The sequence below is a fragment of the Lentinus tigrinus genome, assembly GCF_003813185.1.
Source record: "Lentinus tigrinus ALCF2SS1-7 unplaced genomic scaffold L226scaffold_5, whole genome shotgun sequence".
Taxonomy (NCBI): Eukaryota; Fungi; Basidiomycota; class Agaricomycetes; order Polyporales; family Polyporaceae; genus Lentinus; species Lentinus tigrinus.
In genome coordinates this window covers 1,447,659-1,466,280 of record NW_027137914.1, presented here as the reverse complement: position 1 = coordinate 1,466,280, position 18,622 = coordinate 1,447,659, and the positions used below count along the sequence as shown (strand labels likewise).

Genomic DNA, 18,622 nt, shown 5'->3' with positions numbered 1-18,622 from the left:
GGCATGAGAGGAGATGCACGCACCTTTCGGAGTGTCCAAGCACGGTACATCATGCCGTGCGCGCTGCCCCAGCACGTGTTACCATGGAGTGGGATGGTGAGCGGGGGAACAATGTCGAGGGCACGCTGGATGTCTTCCATGTGCTGTCGGCGCGGCCCGGATGCCTGAATCTGTGCGCGGCATGCATCAGTATAAGTAACAAGATAGAGACTGTTAGTACGTACCTTGACCGCTAGGGTGCGGATGACCGTGATAATATCCAGCCCACCATTGATAGCTGAGTCGTCAGCCTGCGGGTCGTAATTCCAGATAGCTTCCTTGGATTCGACGGCAGCCTTCCAGGTGACATTGCCCATGAAGTCTTCTATGCCGAGCTGCACAATGTGTCCAAAACATCTGGGATAAAACATTAGTCATGCTAGTATTCTGCACACCGCACGCGTGCACCCGAAAATCCGAGAGCGTGCACCAGACAATCTTGAGCACTTACCCGAGATCCTTCTTGCTCACGTCCCATCCATCCAGAACGCTGCGACGCTGAAGACGGGTGGCTGCTTCCTTTGCGGCGGCTGGATTCGTGGAGGCGTTGTCATTCGTGATATGTCCAAGCTGTGAAACAAGATACAGTGTCAACGTGTCTGGCTAGAACCCAGGAGAAGAACTTCTGTGGGGAGGGACTCGGCGCCTCGACGTGCGAGATGGATGAGTTGCTTGACTTGTCCGAGGCGGCGGTGGATCCAGATTGAAGCCGTTGGCTTGCGCGGATCATACCCTCGAGCGCCTCCCAGTCATCATCGTCCTCGTCGTCGGCAAGCTCTGTGAATACTGTATACTTCTCCTCGTCTGGTGGGAGTGTCGACGTGGAGAAGTATACAGTATACATACTAGTACTGACGTGTTGCGAGCGCACGGATCTCGTACAAGCACGAGCGGTCGGGCTCCGCGAAGACGTCGTGGCTGACTGCAAGCCACTGCTTGAGCTCGGACCGATGACACTCCTTGGCCGCACAACACTTCTTGACAAACGAGTCGTCCATGTCGCAGACCATGGATATGCGCGAGCACCGGTCGCTCTCGCGGTTGGATGAGTGTAAAGTGAAACAGGTGATGATGAGGAGTGAGGGGAGTCCGTGGACTCTAGTGTGTACTACTACAACATACCTTGGAGTGTTTCTTGGACGTGATGCCTGCACGGTCCAAGAACAAGACAAAATAGTGTCCGAGGTTGACGCCGCTATGCTTCCCGAGGATCTCATGCAAAGCAGCGACCTCGGAGCGCATAGTCCATGTCTGCGTAGTAGAATCGACGTCGATCCATGTTGCGATCATCCCGAGGTATGGCGTGGAGGTGTGCGGAGCTGTCCAAAGGTCCCAGAGGACGGAAACGCGGCCTGGGGCGGCTTTGATATCGGTCACCAGGCGGTCGAGGTAGGCAGCATAGTCATTAGTTATGCGCGTGCGGACGGTCGTTCTTGAGGGTAGCTCTGATTTTTGAGTCTGCGGGCGCATCGCAACGAGGCAGTTGCGGAAGCTGGTCTCATTGGCGAGTGCGAGAGCCTAGTGTGCGGATGTGCATGATGAGCTGGAAGGGCAGCGACGTGTAAGTAGTATGTGTACAATGCGCACTGACCTGGTCGCCTGTTACGATATGTATGGTCACATGCCGCAAGATGCTATCTGGTGAGAAGGCTGTCGGAACTTGAACCTTCTTCACGGCGTGGTCGAGGGTGCTCTGTACTTTCGCTTTCTTCCCTCCTGCCGCTGCCTGCTGTGCTGCCAGCGCCGCTTTCTCCCTCTCTTGCTGTATCTTCTTGGGTATTGCCTCTTTTTGCTCTTCTATCCCTTCCTCCTTGCACAACCTGGCATATTCGTCGTAGTGCTCGCGCGCAATGTGGCGGCGACATGAAGAGTTGCCGCCGAGGTACCAGCCAGTGCGCACCCCATCTGCCGCCTTCACCTTCGGATCGTTTCTATTCACGCGTAGTAAGTACTCGCCCTGCCGCATCGTGTTTCCAGCACTCACTTGCATCTCTCACACCAGCGTCCCCTCTCCATCCCATCCACCGCCTTGCTCTTCTTGACTGGGAATTTCACACGCACGGGTGGGCCGAAGAATAGCAGGAGATCGCGCGTAGTATCCGTGCGCTGTGTGCGGCGCTCAGGCTTTGGCAGGGCCTAGGTACGTTTCACGATACTCTGTATCAACTGACATTGTACTAACGATTCTGCATCATCACTCACCTCTTCCTCATCCTCTTCCTCATCGCTCCCTTCTCCGTCGCCCTCCTCATCCTCATCCACATCCAGAACCTCTTCACCAACCTCATCTGCACCCCTCCGCCCGCCCTCGTCCTCCTCATTGTCGGAATCGTCTTCTATCACGATGGGTGCATCCGCCTTCTTCTTCCCACGCACTGTGCTTCTTTTTGACGCTTCTTTGGCCCCATTCTTGACCTTCACACTACTGCTCTGCTGCTGGGATGATCGTGTATTCCACCGTTTCGATCGTGGCTCCTCGTCGTCATTGTCCTCGTTGCTCGTATGCGTCGCGTCCTCGATCATCTTCTGTTTTTTGTCGCACTCAGTGCTTGCCATGTCTGCCCTTGATTTACGTACACTTTCGTCTGGCGTTCGCGTGTAGAGCGTAGAGTTTAGCGATGTATTTCTATTCTGCTATCAATCTCATCTCTACATGCTGCCGGCGGCATTGCCCGAAAAGTCTGTACAGTTCTGCGCCGGCCGACATATTGAGTGCTAGATAATTTAAAACCCCACCCGGAGGATGTTAATCGTGTCTATAAACGCTGTAAGAGACCGGTCTCCGACCGGTCTCTGACCAGTCTTTGTGGGCGGTCCTGGACCGGTCTATCACGGTCTTAGGCGGTCCTTCTGGTCGTCGAACGGCACAGGACCAGGACCGAGACTGGAGACCAGGACCGACGTTTAGCGGTCCCAGTCCCAGTCCTATATGACATGGTCCAGTCTGGACTGCAGTCCGGCGATGGTCCACAGACCGGACCCTGCAACACTACTTCAGAGTCCAGAGACCAGCGGACATGTCCCTTCGATGCATGGGACAGGCCTGCAGCGAGTTCTGCGGAAGGGGTTTCGGAGGTCTGTGCAGTGCAGATGTCTGATCAGAGTTGTTGCTCGTCGAGTATGAACACTGCTCGGAGCACCGGCAGGTGAAGGATCGTCACCTGGAGGGAGGAAGCGAGTTGTTCCTGAGTGAATACTGGTCGGAAGTTGTGTGGGTTGACAACGGAGTAGTCACTGTCCCCCCCTTTCGGGTAGACATCCCAACGGCGGGTGAGTGCGTCGGGCTTTGCTCTGAGTTTTCCTGGGCAGAAGCGGATCACCATATTGAACTGCGACAGATATTCGGACCATCGGGCTTGGCGTCGGGTAAGGAGCTTCGTAGTCGAGAAGTACTCCAGGTTCTTATGATCCGTGACAATGTCAATCAGAGTTCCAGAACCCTCGAGGTAGTGCCGCCAAGTCTTAAAGGCTTCGAAGATGGCTAGAAGTTCTTTGTCGTGGGTGTCGTAGTTCAACTCCGCGCTGGTAAGGGTGCGGGAGTGAAACACAATCGGATGAAGTTCACCGGAGTCCGATGTGATGGACAGAATTCCGGCAATGGCGTAGTCCGAAGTGTCGGTCTCCACTGTGATTTGACGGTCCGGCTCCCAGTGATGTAGGACCGGAGCACAGGTGAACGCTTTCTTGAGAGCGTTGAAGGAGTTCCGACATTCTTCGGAGAAGTTCCAAGGAACGTTTTTCTGCGTGAGGCGGGTAAGTGGAAGGACAATTTCGGAGTAGGCGGGGATGAAACACCGATAGAAGTTGGCGAATCCTAGGAAGGATTGGATGTCGCGGACCTTTCGGGGTTCCGGCCACTCGAGTATCGTCTTGACCTTGGAGTCAGACATGGTGAGTCCGTTGGAGGACATGATGTAGCCGAGATACTCGATGGAGTCTGCGTGAAATTCACACTTGTCCGCACGAGCATAGAGTTTGTGCTTTCGGAGACGTCAGAGAACTTCCTTAACGTGTTTCTGATGCTCGGCGGGGTTGTCGGAGTAGATGAGGATGTCATCCAGATAGACCACGACGCATACGTCCAGCAAGTCTGCAAAGACTTCATTAACGAAACATTGGAAGGCCGCTGGAGCATTGGAAAGTCCGAAAGGCATGACCCGCCACTCGAACGAGCCATAGCGAGTGCGGAAGGTGGTTTTCCATTCGCCTCCGGGGGCGATGCAGACCAGATTGTAGGCATGTCGGAGGTCAATCTTGGTATAGATTCGGGCCTTCCGAGGAGCGTCAAGGAGGTCCGACACCAGTGGTAGCGGGTATCGGTCTTTCCGTGTGATCTTGTTCAAACCCCGATAGTCCATGCATAGGCGCAATGAACCATCCTTTTTCTTGATGAAAAGGACCAGGGCTCCACACGGAGAGTTGGACGGATGGATGAAACCCGAGCGGAGGTTCTCCTCAATGTATTCTCGGAGGGTGTCCAGCTCAAGCTGTGAGAGGGAGTAGATGGGTCCGAGGGGCGGAACTGCGCCATCCTCTAGTTCGATGCGGAGATCGTAGGGGCGGTGTTCCGGTAGGGTGTCGGCCTTCGCCTTGCTGAAGACGTCCGCAAACTCGTGATACTCTTCGGGGACCCCAGGAAGGTCAGGAGGAGTGTCGGAGGTGGACGAACTCCGAGCAGTAGCGACGGAGGCGGACTTGGCCGATAAGTTGAGAGTGAAACTCTCGGATCCCTGGAGCTTACAGGCACACGCAAAAGCGGCTGCTCCGATCAGAGAGACAGAGGGTGCCATGAGCGGAGGTTGCTCTGGTGGGACAGGGTCCGAAGGAGGTTCGGAACCGAGCGGAGGTGACATCGGAGATACGGGACAGTCTGAAGGTGTGGTCCGGAAGTGGATGCTGTGCGTCTTCCAGTCAATTGAAGGATTGTAAGCGGAGAGCCAGCTGTATCCTGCGCTTAGTTGCCCGAGATGCCTGAATAAGCGCTCAAATGAGCGCAAAAGACAGCCTATACTTCCAGATTTGGGCATGTTTATTTCACCTCTAGCACACTCAGTTTTGGAAAAATTTGTGTGACATATCATCAGAATCCCACGGTTCGTGCCTACAACATGAGGGTGTGCAGGTACCCACGGGTTTACCTAGCCATACCCGCATCCGTGAAAACCCGTGGGAAACAGGTACTTACACCCGCGGATGTATTTACCCATGGGTATTCCCACGGATTTATCCTTGGGTACCCACGGGTTTTGCTAACTCGTGAAGGTCCCTACTCCGTAAAGGAAAAAGAAGAGGGTGCGCTCATCAGTGGAGAACGGCAGTGCTCAACAGCATTCAGAAAAATCTGGAATTACTGATGGACACGGTCGCGTCCCGCGACTGACCGCGTGACACTGCACATGGAGTGCAACCTGGAAGATGAGTAAGGAACTGGAGACAAGTGAAGTAAAAGCATATGGAGGTGAAGATGAGTGGAAAGACGACCTAGTAGTGGTTATCTAAGGAAAAAGGTAAGTCCGTGCGGTTAGTTGTGCTAGACCAGAGCCGCTATAGTACAGTAGCACGACAAAGAAGTGAAGCTAGTCCATGGCAGTAGTAGATGACCAGGAGTGTACCAGTTGTAACACCATCCCTCCCTCAAGGCTGAGCGCCTCACGAAGTAGGGACCTTCACGAGTTAGCAAAACCCGTGGGTACCCAAGGATAAATCCGTGGGAATACCCATGGGTAAGTACATCCGCGGGTGTAAGTACCTGTTTCCCACGGGTTTTCACGGATGCGGGTATGGCTAGGTAAACCCGTGGGTACCTGCACACCCTCATGTTGTAGGCACGAACCGTAGGATTCTAATGATATGTCACACAAATTTTTCCGATCAAAACTGAGTGTGCTAGAGGCGAAATAAACATGCCCAAATCCGGAAGTATAGGCTGTCTTTTGCGCTCATTTGAGCGCTTACTCGGGCATCTCGGGCAACTGAGCAGCCTATACTTCCGGATTTGGGCATGTTTATTTCGCCTCTAGCACACTCAGTTTTGATCGGAAAAATTCGTGTGACATATCATTAGAATCCCACGGTTCGTGCCTACAACATGAGGGTGTCACATGGGTAACCTGCAGGCTGCATAAACCCACGGGTACCCGAATATCATACCCACAGGTATGGGTAATCCGTGGGAACATACCCGTAAGGATGCGGGTATAGCCTTTGGATTTTCAACACCCGTGGGTACGGATGACGGGTACATCTGCGGGTCACTCGTGAAGGTCCCTATCACGAAGCCACCGTTATTGCACCCAAGGCTCAATCGACCCAGATGACAGTCTTGCGTGGAGCTTCATCGTCATTGTGGTGGTTCAGAGGCCAGTCTCGTTGGGTGGGGAGAAGGCCGTCCTCATCCACGAATGTGAGGAGGGAGCTGGAAGCAACGAACTGGGGTTGTGGGCTCAAGGACCAGTCCGCAGAGCTTGCTGAGTGAACTGAGACAAGCGGTAGAGAGGCGTCACCAGCTCTCCCAGAGCGTTGATTGTCCTCGGCTTCTTGATCAGATGGGGGAGGGGTGTCAGGCTTCGTGATTGCCCATGGGTCAGTGGTCCATTCAGACGGGGGAGTTTCCCATCCTTCTATAGCACTTGGACTGCCCCACGCATTGTCCTTGATTCAGTTGGTGTTGCTGGGCATCAGAATGTCATAAAGGCTGGTGGTTCTGGTGGGTGAGGAGTAGGGGTGACAATAGCCGGGGAGGTGTTGGTGATGGGATGGAAGAAGGTCTCGCAGGAGCTGTATGATGGTGGGGTTGGCAATCTGGTTGATAGCAATGTTGGCAATGTGGAGGACACTGTAATGTCCAGTCTGGGCAGCAAAGTAGGCCCATGCATTGTTGGAGGCGTCCCAACTGTTAAGCTCTCCCTGGTGGGCCAGTCGGCTGACGTAAGGGTACACTGCGGCAGCATGGGCAGTGTCTCGGTAGATGGAGACCCAGAGTGTGGTGGTTGGGTAGGGGCGGAGCCAGTCGTCGACAATGGATCAGTAGGGCGTTGCAGGGGTAAGAGTGAGGGTGGAGGGTTGGAGGGTGGGGTGGCTGAGGGGTCAGGGTGGGGGTACAGGCTGGATAACCCTCCCCACCCTTGCTGGTACCCTAGAGGGTTGGAGGGTGATGATGAGGTCATCATGAAGGAGGGCTGGGACAATATTGATTTTTGATATAAGTACTGTGTACAAGTCCCTTCACTGCTGTACTTATGTCAGTGATCTACTGCTATTGAAGTCCTTGTCATGCCACTGAGATTAACCCACTTTATTAGTAATCAATACACTGCTGGATACTACCCCTCAGAAAACCCTCCACCCTCACCCTACCCTGGAAAAAACCCTCAGAACCCTCTACCCTTAGGTGAGGGTGAAGGGTCTGAAGGGGTAAGGGTGGGGGTCAGTGTTCAAACACCCTGGGGTTCACCCTTGCCACGCCCTATCTTCTCCACTTAGTTCCACTTAGCTCCACTAGTTATTTCGTCATTCACCACTTTACTCCACTAGCACCAGGGCCATACTCCACCGTACAGCCCCGATGCTAGCAGTATATAAAGACCCCTTATGTAGGACACATTTCCCAGTTTTTGACCTCTTGTATTCCTCATACGATTATCCTTTGTTCAATAACATTAGCTGCCAATGGTCTGTAGACTATTGGCCCTTGCTCTTGTTATTGTCATAACACTTCCACTCCTAGCCCTCATCAGACTAGCATCTTGTCTTCTCTAAGACTAAGGTACAGTATAAGGTGCAGTGTACTAATGCTCGTAACGCATTAGGTCCACCATAACAGTACTCTTCAATGTGCATATCTCTGTAATGCCTCAAAAATAGCCCTCTTGATCCAATATAGTGTCATCAGCATGTGGCTCTACGGATACTTCAAGATTTGTTGCATAATCTGGGATGTCACTCCAAAGCTTGACTGCGCAACACCGTGGACTCCATAACTGCAGCAGTGCACTGCCATGCATTTCATACCCGCGGTGGTGCACCGCCATGCTCTGCGACACCTATGGATATCCTCACGATGCACTCGTGGCTTGGCAGTGCGCCGCGAGGTTATGGAATCTCCCTGCCAGGTATGGTTACCCCGGACAAGTCTTCCAATAGCTCTGCATTACTGGACATGCTCTATCAGGTATCAAGCCCTATATTGGGCATGCACAGCTGTGCATACCCTTTCCATACTTTCTGCATTTTTGCTGATGTGATATATGACCTTAAACAATGTGTAGACTTGAAACTATCATAGAATCTGAAGCATATTGGCAGATTATTCATTGCTCTATACAAGATAGGACCAGTCTAGACCAGTCATACAACCAGTCCTGTCCTCATGAAAAGGCCAATATCAAGAGGACACATAAGGACACATGTCCTTCAAGGACACACTGTGAGGACACATGTCCCTTCAAGGACCATGTGTCCTGGGTCCTATCCTTCCAACTTTCATGTGTCCTGTCCTAGGTCCTAAGTCCTGTCCTCCTGCCTGAGGGTCAAAAGACAGGACAGGACAGGACTTCACAACACTACTTCCACCCGGAGAGGGTGACATTGATCGAAGGGTCCGATGCACGTTGTGATGTGTGATAATGACAGCTTGTGTGCCAGGCATTCAATTGTATCAGAACTGGACATGCTATTGACTTTGGGATGTCTGTGAATTGTGGGTATGAGGTTAAGTTTTTTCATGGGCTTTACATAGTCCAATTGCCTGCCAATCCTGATCTGCACTCGATCTGAGGGACACAGGAAACCCGTCATTGTTTGCCTATTGAAGAAATGATTATAAAATGGTAGGTGAAATGTTAAGCTCTATCATCCGCCGAAAGGCTGCTGGATCTCTGGTGACTGCGCCTCTCTAGGCTAAGAAAAGGTTGCGAGAACATTTACTAAGACTGAAAAGGTTCAATCGGATGGTTTTTCAAAGTATCTGGAAGTTTGTTTCTTTCCTCCGAGTTACTTGACATTTCTGGCGTGCGGAAAGGATACGTTCTTTGCAGTGGGATCTGAGTGGACGGTAGAAGCGCCCGTGCCCGACGGTCTGACGCGTAATGTCAGTGTAAGTATGTCGGATGCAACCACGCCTGTGGCCAAACTCGTGAACACGTCCTGCTTCGCATAACCATCGCGCGCGAACCGCGCAGCGCAGCGCCCATCTGAGACATGCGCCATGCGTCCATACCCGCATGGACGACTCTGAGAGGTGAGGCATGGGCGGCTCGTGACTTCGTTGCTCACATCGTCCTCTATCTTCCTCAAAGAGCCTTCTTCAAGCTCGGTGGCACCCTCAGAAGACGAGCTGCAAGAGCAAAGTTCGCAAGAAAGCATGGCTCGCGCCCAAGGCACTCGACTACCAGCTTCGACACGAGCCCGCCCGGATGGCGCGCCTGGGCCAAGCGGAAGTTGTTCTGTGAGTGGGAGGGGTGTTGGCGGAGCTGGTCCGTCTGGTACACAAGCATCGGGCTCAGCAGGTACGTCGCGCTCTAGCCGCTTCCCTTCCTCCAAACCTCATGCGTTGCAAGCACCCCGCTATCCGAGACCGGACCCTTCTAGTCAGGCGAGGCGGCCGCTGTCGTCGGACAGTGAGGAGGAGGAAGTCCGGCGACCGAAGAAAAAGAAGAAGCGAATCTTGGACCCCGACAAGGATGTCCTCGCCATGGCGAAAACCAGAGTCAAGATTCCGGATGCCGTCCCCCCGCCGACGCAGTCTCGTCGAGCCTCCCATGGAGGTGAGACATTGACAGCATTTCGCAATGCCCCCCGGGGTGTCCGGCGCACCTCGGGTCTCAATATCACCTCGCCTGACAGGGAAGGGGAGAATGACGCAACTTCGACGCCCGTCCGACCCGCCCCTCCTGCCTCAGCGAGCACTCCACAACTACCGCGGCCGAGCACGCTCAAAGCATCGCTACTATCAAAGACATCGGCCGACAAGCGTCGAGCTTCCGCACCCGTTGCTCCTACTCCTCGAGAAGTCATTGAGATCCTGGATAGCGATGACGAGGATGTCCCTCGACAGCCATCGCCCAAGCCACCGCCACCTGCACTCCCGCGACGTAAGACTACCCAGACTACCAAGATCAAGAAGACTCCTGCTGTCGTTTTCAAAGAGGTGAATGGTGTCATCGTCCTCGACGACTCTGACGACGACATCGTCGAGCAGCCTCCCCCACCAGCCCAAGCTTCGACCTCTAAACGCAAGAGTCCCTTGCGTGTATCTCCCCCTCCCTCTGACGCATCGCCCGATGCGCAAGCTTCCACGTCCCAACGCAGAGATGCTTCACCACCGCGTCGGCATTCGCTCTCAGTGGCGTCCTTTGTGCGGAGTCCGAGCCCAGCGCAACAGACGATCACGCAGGAATCACCGGTCCTGTCTCCCGAACGAGTTGTTTCCTCACCCATTGCTACCGAGCAGGAAGATGTGCACATGCTGGATGATGGCTATGTCCCTGAGCTGCCGGAAGACACAATGCTTGATGCGGAAATGCCTAACGATGCGTCACAGGATCTGCCTTCACCAGAGCAAGTTCGCCAAGAGATGGAAGAGGAACAAACTCCTCCCGTGGACGAAGTGGTTGCACACGCTGATGAGCCTATCCAAGTCCCACCTTCCCCAGCGCAGCAATTTTCGCTAGCGATCTCAGCCAGCTCCACGTCTCCTCAGCAGGTTCCGCCTACTCGTGAAGGAACTGCTGCTCTCGAGACTGCACCGTCAACCCTCCGCACAGCATCGCCACCGGAAGCTGAACCGCCGCTTCAAGTGGCGGCACCTCAACCGTCGAGTCTCGCAGGCGCCACGAAGGCCCTCATAAGTCGCCTGTCGTCCGTTGCGCTGGAGCCTGCCCAACCGGACTCCGTCCGTGAAGGAACCGCAAGTCCTGTCTCCTCCCTGTTGGATCCTCGCTTGCAAGACTTGGCGATAACTGGAACCCCGACTGAGAGCAGCGCCAGCCCTGCACAGTCATCCAGCTCAGATGGCACACATGGTCCTCCAAGTATGCCTAATATCGATGCTTCTCATTCGAAAGTCGAGTCTAACTGTTACAACCCTACATCTGCAGTCTCTCCCAATACTTCGAAAGCCAAAATGCGCTCCCCGAAGCTCGCATCTGCATCTCCCGTTCGTCGCATGCGCTGGAAGAACCTTTTGTATGGTGATAATGATGGTTTCTTTAAGGCTGTATTGCGAAACTCGGAGAAGCGGCGCTCGAGCAGCCAGCTGACTTCGCCTCTCTCCCCGATATCTGCCCGCATCTCTCCGCGGAGTTCTAGTTCGACATCCCGGATGTCTCCGAAGCCTTCTCTAACACTTGGAATCACGTCTGCGTCGACACCGGCTTTGTCGGCGCCTGTACAGGAATCCGTCGAGCCCGCTGCAATGACTGCCCGGTCGAACCTGGTGGAGGGTGGTACTAGTTCCGAGCATATATCCATTGAACGCACCTCTGCAGCGGAGACTGCTATGGAAGTAGAGGAAGAGCAACCTGGTGCGCTCATACCAACAGCGGCAGTCGCGCAGGAAGTCTCGAGGGAATCTGGTCATTCGGAAGGTTGTCAGCAGGGTACGGACGTCGATTCGGCTGGTGAGCAGGATCCCGCCCATCCCGGGACCTCCGGGGCGATTGTGCGTGAAACCTTGCCGTACTGCGATGCAGGATTACTGACGTTTTTGTCAATGTCAATGTATAGGCTGACGATACCGAAGAGAGGAGTGGAACGGCTCCTGTCGAACTGGGCTCATCCAGGCCGCTTGGACCTACACTCTCCGAGATTATCCGTAAGGCTTCAAACCATAAGGCGCGTGAAAACCCTATTGACCTCACTGAAGACGACGACGAGCCAGTCGCCCAGCCGACTGCTACTGTGGACACAAATGTACAGGGTAAACATGGTCTTTTTTTCTCTTCATCTTGTCCCTGTGACTAACCGCTCGTTCAGATCTACCGTCAGCTGTCTCCACCACCGAGACTCCCGCGGGCCCTCCCACAGAGGTGCCACAACCCTTGCCCAGGAACATACGTCAGAGAACTAAGTTGGTCGTGCAGCCATCGCCGCGGAAAGAGAAGGCTCCTGTTCCTCTGCCGAGGAATTTCAGAAGAGTCAGTGCGCATTCCGGGACCCAGACTGCCTCCCTGTCGACAACTTCTGGGGCGTCCCAAGGCCCGAAACAGATTCCTGCGTCGTTGGAGCCAGGTCCGGACGATGTATCAGATGGGATGTTCAGGCATGTCCGACCGTCACCCTCCGAGTCGCCTGCCACCGTTGGGCCGTCTCCGAGCTCCCCTCAAGCTCCTGCGCCGTCGTCTAAGTCACGTTCTCAGACATCGGCCCCTGTGGCTCTTGTACCAGATGGATCCTTCATCCATGTCCAACCTCGGCGCAATGTTGGGAGGCCTCCTGATTCCGCGCCTCCCATCACCATCAGGATACCACCTTTGTCACGACCGTCTTCCGCTGCTGCCAGTCCACTTGGCATAATATCCCAGGCAACTGAACGCGTTACGAACAATATTCCCGTCATTGGACGTCCGTCGGTATCGATCATATCTGCAGAACAGGTTGCGACGCCGCCTATGTCGCCTACTGAGGCGATGGATGCAACGGACGAAGAGGAGTGTCTTCAAAGTCTCATCTACCCGAGTACTACACCAGAAGACTCTCCGGAAGCTGAGGTGCGCGATCAATATATTTGTCTTGTACAGTGATTGATAGTGTGAAGATGCCCGACGAGGACGAACACCCTGTTCGTCCATTGTCTGGTGGCTGGAATCGTGGTATAGCAAGCTCGGAAGCATCGTCGTCGGCTTCGGGCCCGCGCCGGTCTGCGCGACTCACTTCGGGCTCAGCGAGTTCCTCGGTGGAGCCGCTGGACGAAGTTGAGAAGCCCAGACGTCGCTTGCGTCGCCGGGGGCCGATCGTTCGGACTTCAAGTGAGGAGGACGTTGCATCTCAAGGTGGTATATCTCGCCTGTCTGGCAACAGCAAGTACGCCAAGATCTTTGAGGAAGCGGGCTTCGAGTCTATCTCGTGGAGGCGAGACAAGGGCCGCATCGCGAAGGAATTCGCGCCTATCGCCCAGCTTGCTGAGAACATCCCGCACGAACTCTATGACCAACTGAACTCGCTGCCCCCGTCTGCGCGGCGCGCAGGGAACATGCAGGTTTTGGTCTTTGAGGCGGAAATACGTGCCAATACCGCTGAGGATGAACCCAACGCTCCACCGATTCGTATTATCAACGATGTCGACGACGAGCCAACTCCACCTCTCGAGTTCTTCTATTCCAACCTCATGTGGCACGGAAAGGGAGTGCCGAAGCCCGACTACGACGCTCTTCAGGGATGCAGCTGCAGTGGACCGTGCGAACCCTCGTCCTGTGCGTGCGCCAGGAAGCACAAGGATTATTGCAAAGGCACCCCTAGCTTCATGTACGACAAGAAGGGAAAAGTGAGAGCTATCGATGACGAGCTCCCTATCTTTGAGTGCAACATGAACTGCGGGTGCTCGGATGATTGCCCTAACCGGGTACGTTGCTCTGTGTTGTTGAGTCTGTGCCAGCAAGATGATCGCTCATATTCTCATAGGTTGTCCAGCATGGGAGGCAGCATGAGATCATGATAAAGAAGACACCAAACAAAGGATGGGGTATGCTGTGTTTTCATGTTGTGTGAAAGCCTGTCTCATGTACACGTTTTTAGGTATCTTCGCGGGTTCGAAGAAAATCCCAGCACATACTTACATCGGGGTCTATGCGGGAGAGTATCTCATGGATGCCGACGGAGAGGCTCGGGGCAAGTGAGTGGTGTCCCCGTTATTGTGACAGAAGAGAGCTCACGACCGGTTCTTCATGCAGGATCTACAACAAGTTCGGAAGAACATATCTCTTCGACGTGGACTTCTGGCACGTCAAGAAGAAGACAGGCCATGAGGATGTCCGATACTGCATCGACGCATACCACGCTGGAAATGTAAGTCACCATGACATCTATGCTTCACAAGAGACTGGCTGAGTTTGTGTTGTCACCGCCAGTTCACTCGATATTTGGTACGTTTCGGAGCTTGCAGTTCATAGCCTCCAGGTGCTGACGGCTTCTGTCCCTAAAGAACCACAGCTGTGACCCGAACTGTGCGATTGTCGCTGTCTACATCAACGAAGCCAATGTCGAAAAGCCCCTTCTCGCCATCTTCACCAAGCGGGAAATCGATCCAGGCCAGGAGCTCTGCTTCTCGTACATGGGCAACGTTGACGACTCCGACATCGAGTCAGACTCAGACGACTCAGACGACGATGTACGTGTCTCTACGTCTGCGAGATGTGGCATCTGCTCAACGACTTCACAGGGCGCTCCCAAGACGTTCGGCGGCGGTGTCTACGTCAAGTGCCAGTGCGGTGCCGCCAACTGCTGTGGCAAGATGTGGAAGTAGCCTGGCTCATCCGCAGCGCTCGTTCCTCACGACTTTACCGTTCTCTCCTCTGTCCCTGCTGGCACACATCACTTTACATTATACCTGTCAATTATTCGGGATATGATATGGCCATTGCATGCACGTGTATGAACAATCAGGAACCAAACAATGTACTAGCGGCGTTGGAATCAGATGGATACGATTATTATACAGCCGTGTGGATGTGCAGTAGCAAAGCAAGATAGCAAAATGATTTGGACTCAGGTGTGTATTGGTAGACTAGACGTTGTCAGAGCCACCATGCGTCTCAGGAGGTCTCCCTGACCAAGACTGCCCTTTGTTCTCTCGTAACTCCCATTCCCGGAGGGCTTGCTCGTCCCAGATCTTGCCGCTCGTGTCGCCCTCCTTGCGCAAGAACTGATCCCCCTGGAACTGTATGGGTAAGTAGTCGTTCGTAACAGGATGTCTATCATTATGCACCATAATCAGCACTGCGAGCAGCTCGCATTCGGGCAAAAAAGAAAGACGTACGCATAGTCTGGATTATATCGGTAGCCACGCGCATATCCTAGCTCCTTCATGAGACCCGTCGGAGCGTTGCGTATCATGAGCGGCACAGGGATCGAAGGGTCGAGCTTCGCAGCCTCCTCTGCGCGGCTGTAGCCCTCGTAGGCTCGTGTCGACTTGGGTGCCTCGGAAAGATACGACACCAGGTGAGCCAAGTTGATGCGGCACTCGGGCATGCCAATGACCTGACAAGCTTGGTACGTCGACATTGCCTGTGCGCGGAGAACATCAACATGTATACAGCGGGACTTGTGGGTTGTGGGTGAATCTGCCAACGTACCAGTGGTAGAGCGTGATTGTCAGCCAGGCCGATGTCCTCACTTGCGCATACAACCATCCGGCGTGCGATGTACAGCGGGTCCTCGCCCGCCGTGAGCATCCGCGCGAGCCAGTACAACGCCGCGCTGCCCTGGCTCCCGCGCACGCTCTTGTGAAGGGCCGAGATCATGTCATAGTGGCTGTCTCCGCCGCGGTCATATGCGGTCGCGACCGACCGGCGGAGCGAGGAAAGTAGCTTAGCTTCATCCGCGTCTTTCGGGGCCGAGACGACGAGTTCGACTAGCGAGAGCGCAGTGCGAGCATCTCCGGTGGAGAGGGCCACAATAGTTGACAGGACCTTCGACGTAAACTGTGGGTAGGCTGCAAACGGGTGCGCCGGGTCGGTGGAAGCGGTGGATCCCTGCGTAGAGGTCGGTTCGTTGGGATGAGGAAGGGGCTCCTCGATATCTGGTTGCGAGCTTGCAACATCACTGAAGCTGTCGTCTGCGTCGGGGACGTGCAGGTCGTTGGGTGACGGGGTGGGCAGCGGAAGCCAAGGTTTTGCAGGGTCGTCTTCGGACACGCGCCGTACGGCCTGCGTGACGATCTTGGTGATGTCCGCGTCGCTTAGCCTCTCGAGGATGAACACGCTTCGGAGCAATGTGAGCTCATCGATTGTGCATGCTTGTGACCGAATTATTGGCTCACCGGCACCGACTGAGTAATGCGCTCGTCAGACGGAAGGACGGGTTCTCTGTGGTTGCGCCTATCAGCTTCCGGAAGGTCAGCATGAAGACACGGCACAAAGGCACAGGAACTTACCTGTAGGTGACCGGCTTCGAGGAAGGGCAAGAAGATGTCCTGTCGGACGGGTTCGTGAAGACGTCAACGCGGAGATGAGACGGACGTACTTGTTGAGCTTTGTTGAATCGGTGCACTTCATCTAGAAACAGTATTGTGCGTCTAATGGACGGAATTTGTAAGGCTCGAGCACGACTCTCCACGTACACAAGCGATTACCTGCCTGTGAGTGCAAGCAAGCTCTTTGCTTCTTCGACGATCGCACGGACCTCGGCGATGCCAGAGTCTGTCGCGCTCAGCTCCTTGAATACCGCGTCGGTACGCTTCGCGAGCAATCTAGCTAGTGTCGTCTTGCCGCACCTATTGAATCGGGGGCGTTGTATGTGTCATGCCGGATTCAACTTTTTGTTGAGCAGCAACGTGGACGCACCCAGGGGGCCCCCAAAATATGATGCTGCCTGTTGCTCCGCGGTCGAGATGACTTCGTAGTAGGGAGCCCGGCTCCGTGAGGTGTGGCTGTCCGACAAACTCCTCTAGCGAGCGCGGGCGCAACCGCTCCGCCAGAGGAGCTGCAGACTGCAAGCGGGAAGATGCCGTTATCCTCAGCCGCTTGAGCGGGGTCGTGTCTGCGGGCACGTCTTCGGCCTCGCTGCGTTTGCGCGTGTGCGTGTGTTTTGAATTAGAGGGTTGCGCGTGATAGGAATAGGAAGATTGCGAGGCACTATGGGCCTTCCCAGAGGGGGTAAAGAGGGAGGTGATGGATGCTTGAGACATCTTGCCTCTCTGTGTACTAGTACTGGGTTGCGCGGTTACGTCGGCGCAGTTGCTATCCAAGTGTGCGTTGATGTCTCGTTCCAGAACAAGTTTAGAGCATGCAGGACTGCAATAAGACTGTTGAGTGCATGTGACGTAGGAATTTCCACCATACGTACCAAGTGACTGTAGGGGGACGCGTCCGGCATGAGGGAACTGTGCGCGCAGCTAAGACTTTGTACGACGCACCTCGATGGTTTCTCTCCATGCTCGTTCTCCAGTTTCACTGTGTCGTCGATTCCTCTGTATTCCTCCCAGAAGGTATGTTCGGAAGACGCATAAATAAGGCTAGCAGACCTTAGAGGGAAAGAGAAAAGGCAGAGATTCAGAACGGGAAACGCAGGTCACGACGCGACGTGACGCGTAGATCACGTGTACCAAGACACTTTGGGCGCTTGCTAGTAAAGGTTACGCGCCACTGCAAAGAACGTATCCTTTGCAACAGGGTAGGTATGACAACTGTCCTCGCAAATTGGTCCGCCGTAAGTGGCTCGTCGGTCCTGTCTGTACGGCACCTTTGTCAGTCCACTACAGCGTCAATGTCCTGTGGCGGGGAGGATTCTGCCAGCGCTATATGGCGCTGAGGTCCGTCTGTTATAGCTCAACTGTCCACCGTTTGAAGAATCTCAAGATCCACTGGATGGATTTCCTTCAAACTTTCTGAGACAGTTCCCAGAAACTCCTAGATACAGCGAAAAATAATCAGCTGGTGACCCATGGCGTTGAACATTCTCCATGTTCCTGCTAACTTCAAGTGCCCGCATAGCGCGCACAGCGGCGCTACGTGCATCGGCAAGGTCGGGAGAGAGCCGAGGCTAGCCGAGAGGGTGGGAAGCATAGCGCGCGTCGGATGGCCTGGTTAGCGCTCGCATTTCGTGCACGCAGAACATAACGAAGGAGAAGAGATACAAGGAAGCTGATATTTTTCCTGAGATGAGAAGCTTCAGAATACGCAACTTCCAAATTTTCAAGAGGAACGGATGAGTGGTGGAGGAGATCCTTCAAACGGCGGACAGTGTATCGATAATTCGGCTTGGAGGAGCAAACGCGCGGACAGGTTAGCGAAACGGCCGGACATGATACCGTTTTGCGTATCCTTTCCGCACGCGAGAAATGTTAAGTAACTCGGAGGAAACAAACAAAACTTCCAGATACTTTGCTCAACCATACATTCAAACCTTTTCAGTCTTAGGAAATGTTCTCGCAACCATTCTTTAGCTTAGAGAGGCGCAGTCGTCGGAGATTCAGCAGCCTTTCAGCGGATGATAGAGTTTAACATTTCACTTACCATTTCATAGTTATTCCCTGAATAGGCAAACGATCCTGTCCTCTCTCGGCGCCCATGTACCCACCTTAGTTATGTGCACTTCCTCTCTCTGGAAATGAAGCCTGCCTCTGCCGTTCGGGTCCCATGATCTGAGGATGGTGGGTCCAGTGTACCCCCACCCCTCGGCTGTGGTGATAAGGGAGTTGAAGCTTCTTTGGTTAGGCTGCATGGGGGCGCGGAAGATCCAGACATGCCGGTGCATGCATGATGTGGTGAGTGCTTTGTATCCTGTGAGATAGGAAAGGATGCTGACTTGGCAGTAGGTGATGTGTTGGTTCTTCGAATACTACATAACAGAACAGGCCCTCGGTGTCATGCCATAATCGTCGGCTGCAAGAGAACCAACGACGGCCCGTGGCGTATCCTGCTTAAGATAT

The 18,622-nt window shown here is 54.2% G+C and overlaps 3 protein-coding genes across 3 annotated transcripts; 2 read left to right on the top strand and 1 right to left on the bottom strand.

Moving 5' to 3' along the window:
• Nucleotides 1-9,115: 9,115 nt before the first annotated feature.
• Nucleotides 9,116-12,668, top strand: L226DRAFT_298003 (uncharacterized protein). The gene is made up of 7 exons (XM_067673680.1): nt 9,116-9,545; nt 9,597-11,069; nt 11,136-11,698; nt 11,764-11,851; nt 11,914-11,956; nt 12,013-12,065; nt 12,120-12,668. Exons 1-7 carry the CDS (start codon nt 9,401-9,403, stop codon nt 12,380-12,382), a joined length of 2,628 nt encoding a protein of 875 aa, XP_067539175.1. The 5' UTR covers nt 9,116-9,400; the 3' UTR covers nt 12,383-12,668.
• Nucleotides 12,669-12,793: 125 nt separating this feature from the next.
• L226DRAFT_457838 (SET domain-containing protein) lies at nt 12,794-14,497 on the top strand (the record flags this gene model as incomplete). Its single annotated transcript, XM_067675404.1, has 6 exons — nt 12,794-13,597; nt 13,657-13,717; nt 13,771-13,867; nt 13,926-14,040; nt 14,177-14,362; nt 14,426-14,497. The coding sequence occupies 6 exons, from the start codon at nt 12,794-12,796 to the stop codon at nt 14,495-14,497; spliced, it is 1,335 nt and encodes a 444-aa protein (XP_067539174.1).
• Nucleotides 14,498-14,758: 261 nt separating this feature from the next.
• L226DRAFT_457300 (P-loop containing nucleoside triphosphate hydrolase protein) lies at nt 14,759-16,879 on the bottom strand (the record flags this gene model as incomplete). The annotated part of the gene is made up of 8 exons (XM_067675359.1): nt 14,759-14,945; nt 15,011-15,258; nt 15,327-15,988; nt 16,023-16,077; nt 16,127-16,165; nt 16,216-16,267; nt 16,325-16,465; nt 16,536-16,879. 8 exons carry the CDS (start codon nt 16,877-16,879, stop codon nt 14,759-14,761), a joined length of 1,728 nt encoding a protein of 575 aa, XP_067539173.1.
• Nucleotides 16,880-18,622: the final 1,743 nt, after the last annotated feature.

Excerpts from the sequence above, each read along its gene's own strand:
- L226DRAFT_298003 (XM_067673680.1), top strand. The coding sequence starts at position 9,401 with ATGGCTCGCGCCCAAGGCACTCGACTACCAGCTTCGACACGAGCCCGC. Across the intron at positions 11,957-12,012 it reads TGTGGACACAAATGTACAGG|ATCTACCGTCAGCTGTCTCC; the intron begins GTAAACATGGTC and ends CCGCTCGTTCAG. Across the intron at positions 12,066-12,119 it reads CCGCGGGCCCTCCCACAGAG|CCATCGCCGCGGAAAGAGAA; the intron begins GTGCCACAACCC and ends TTGGTCGTGCAG.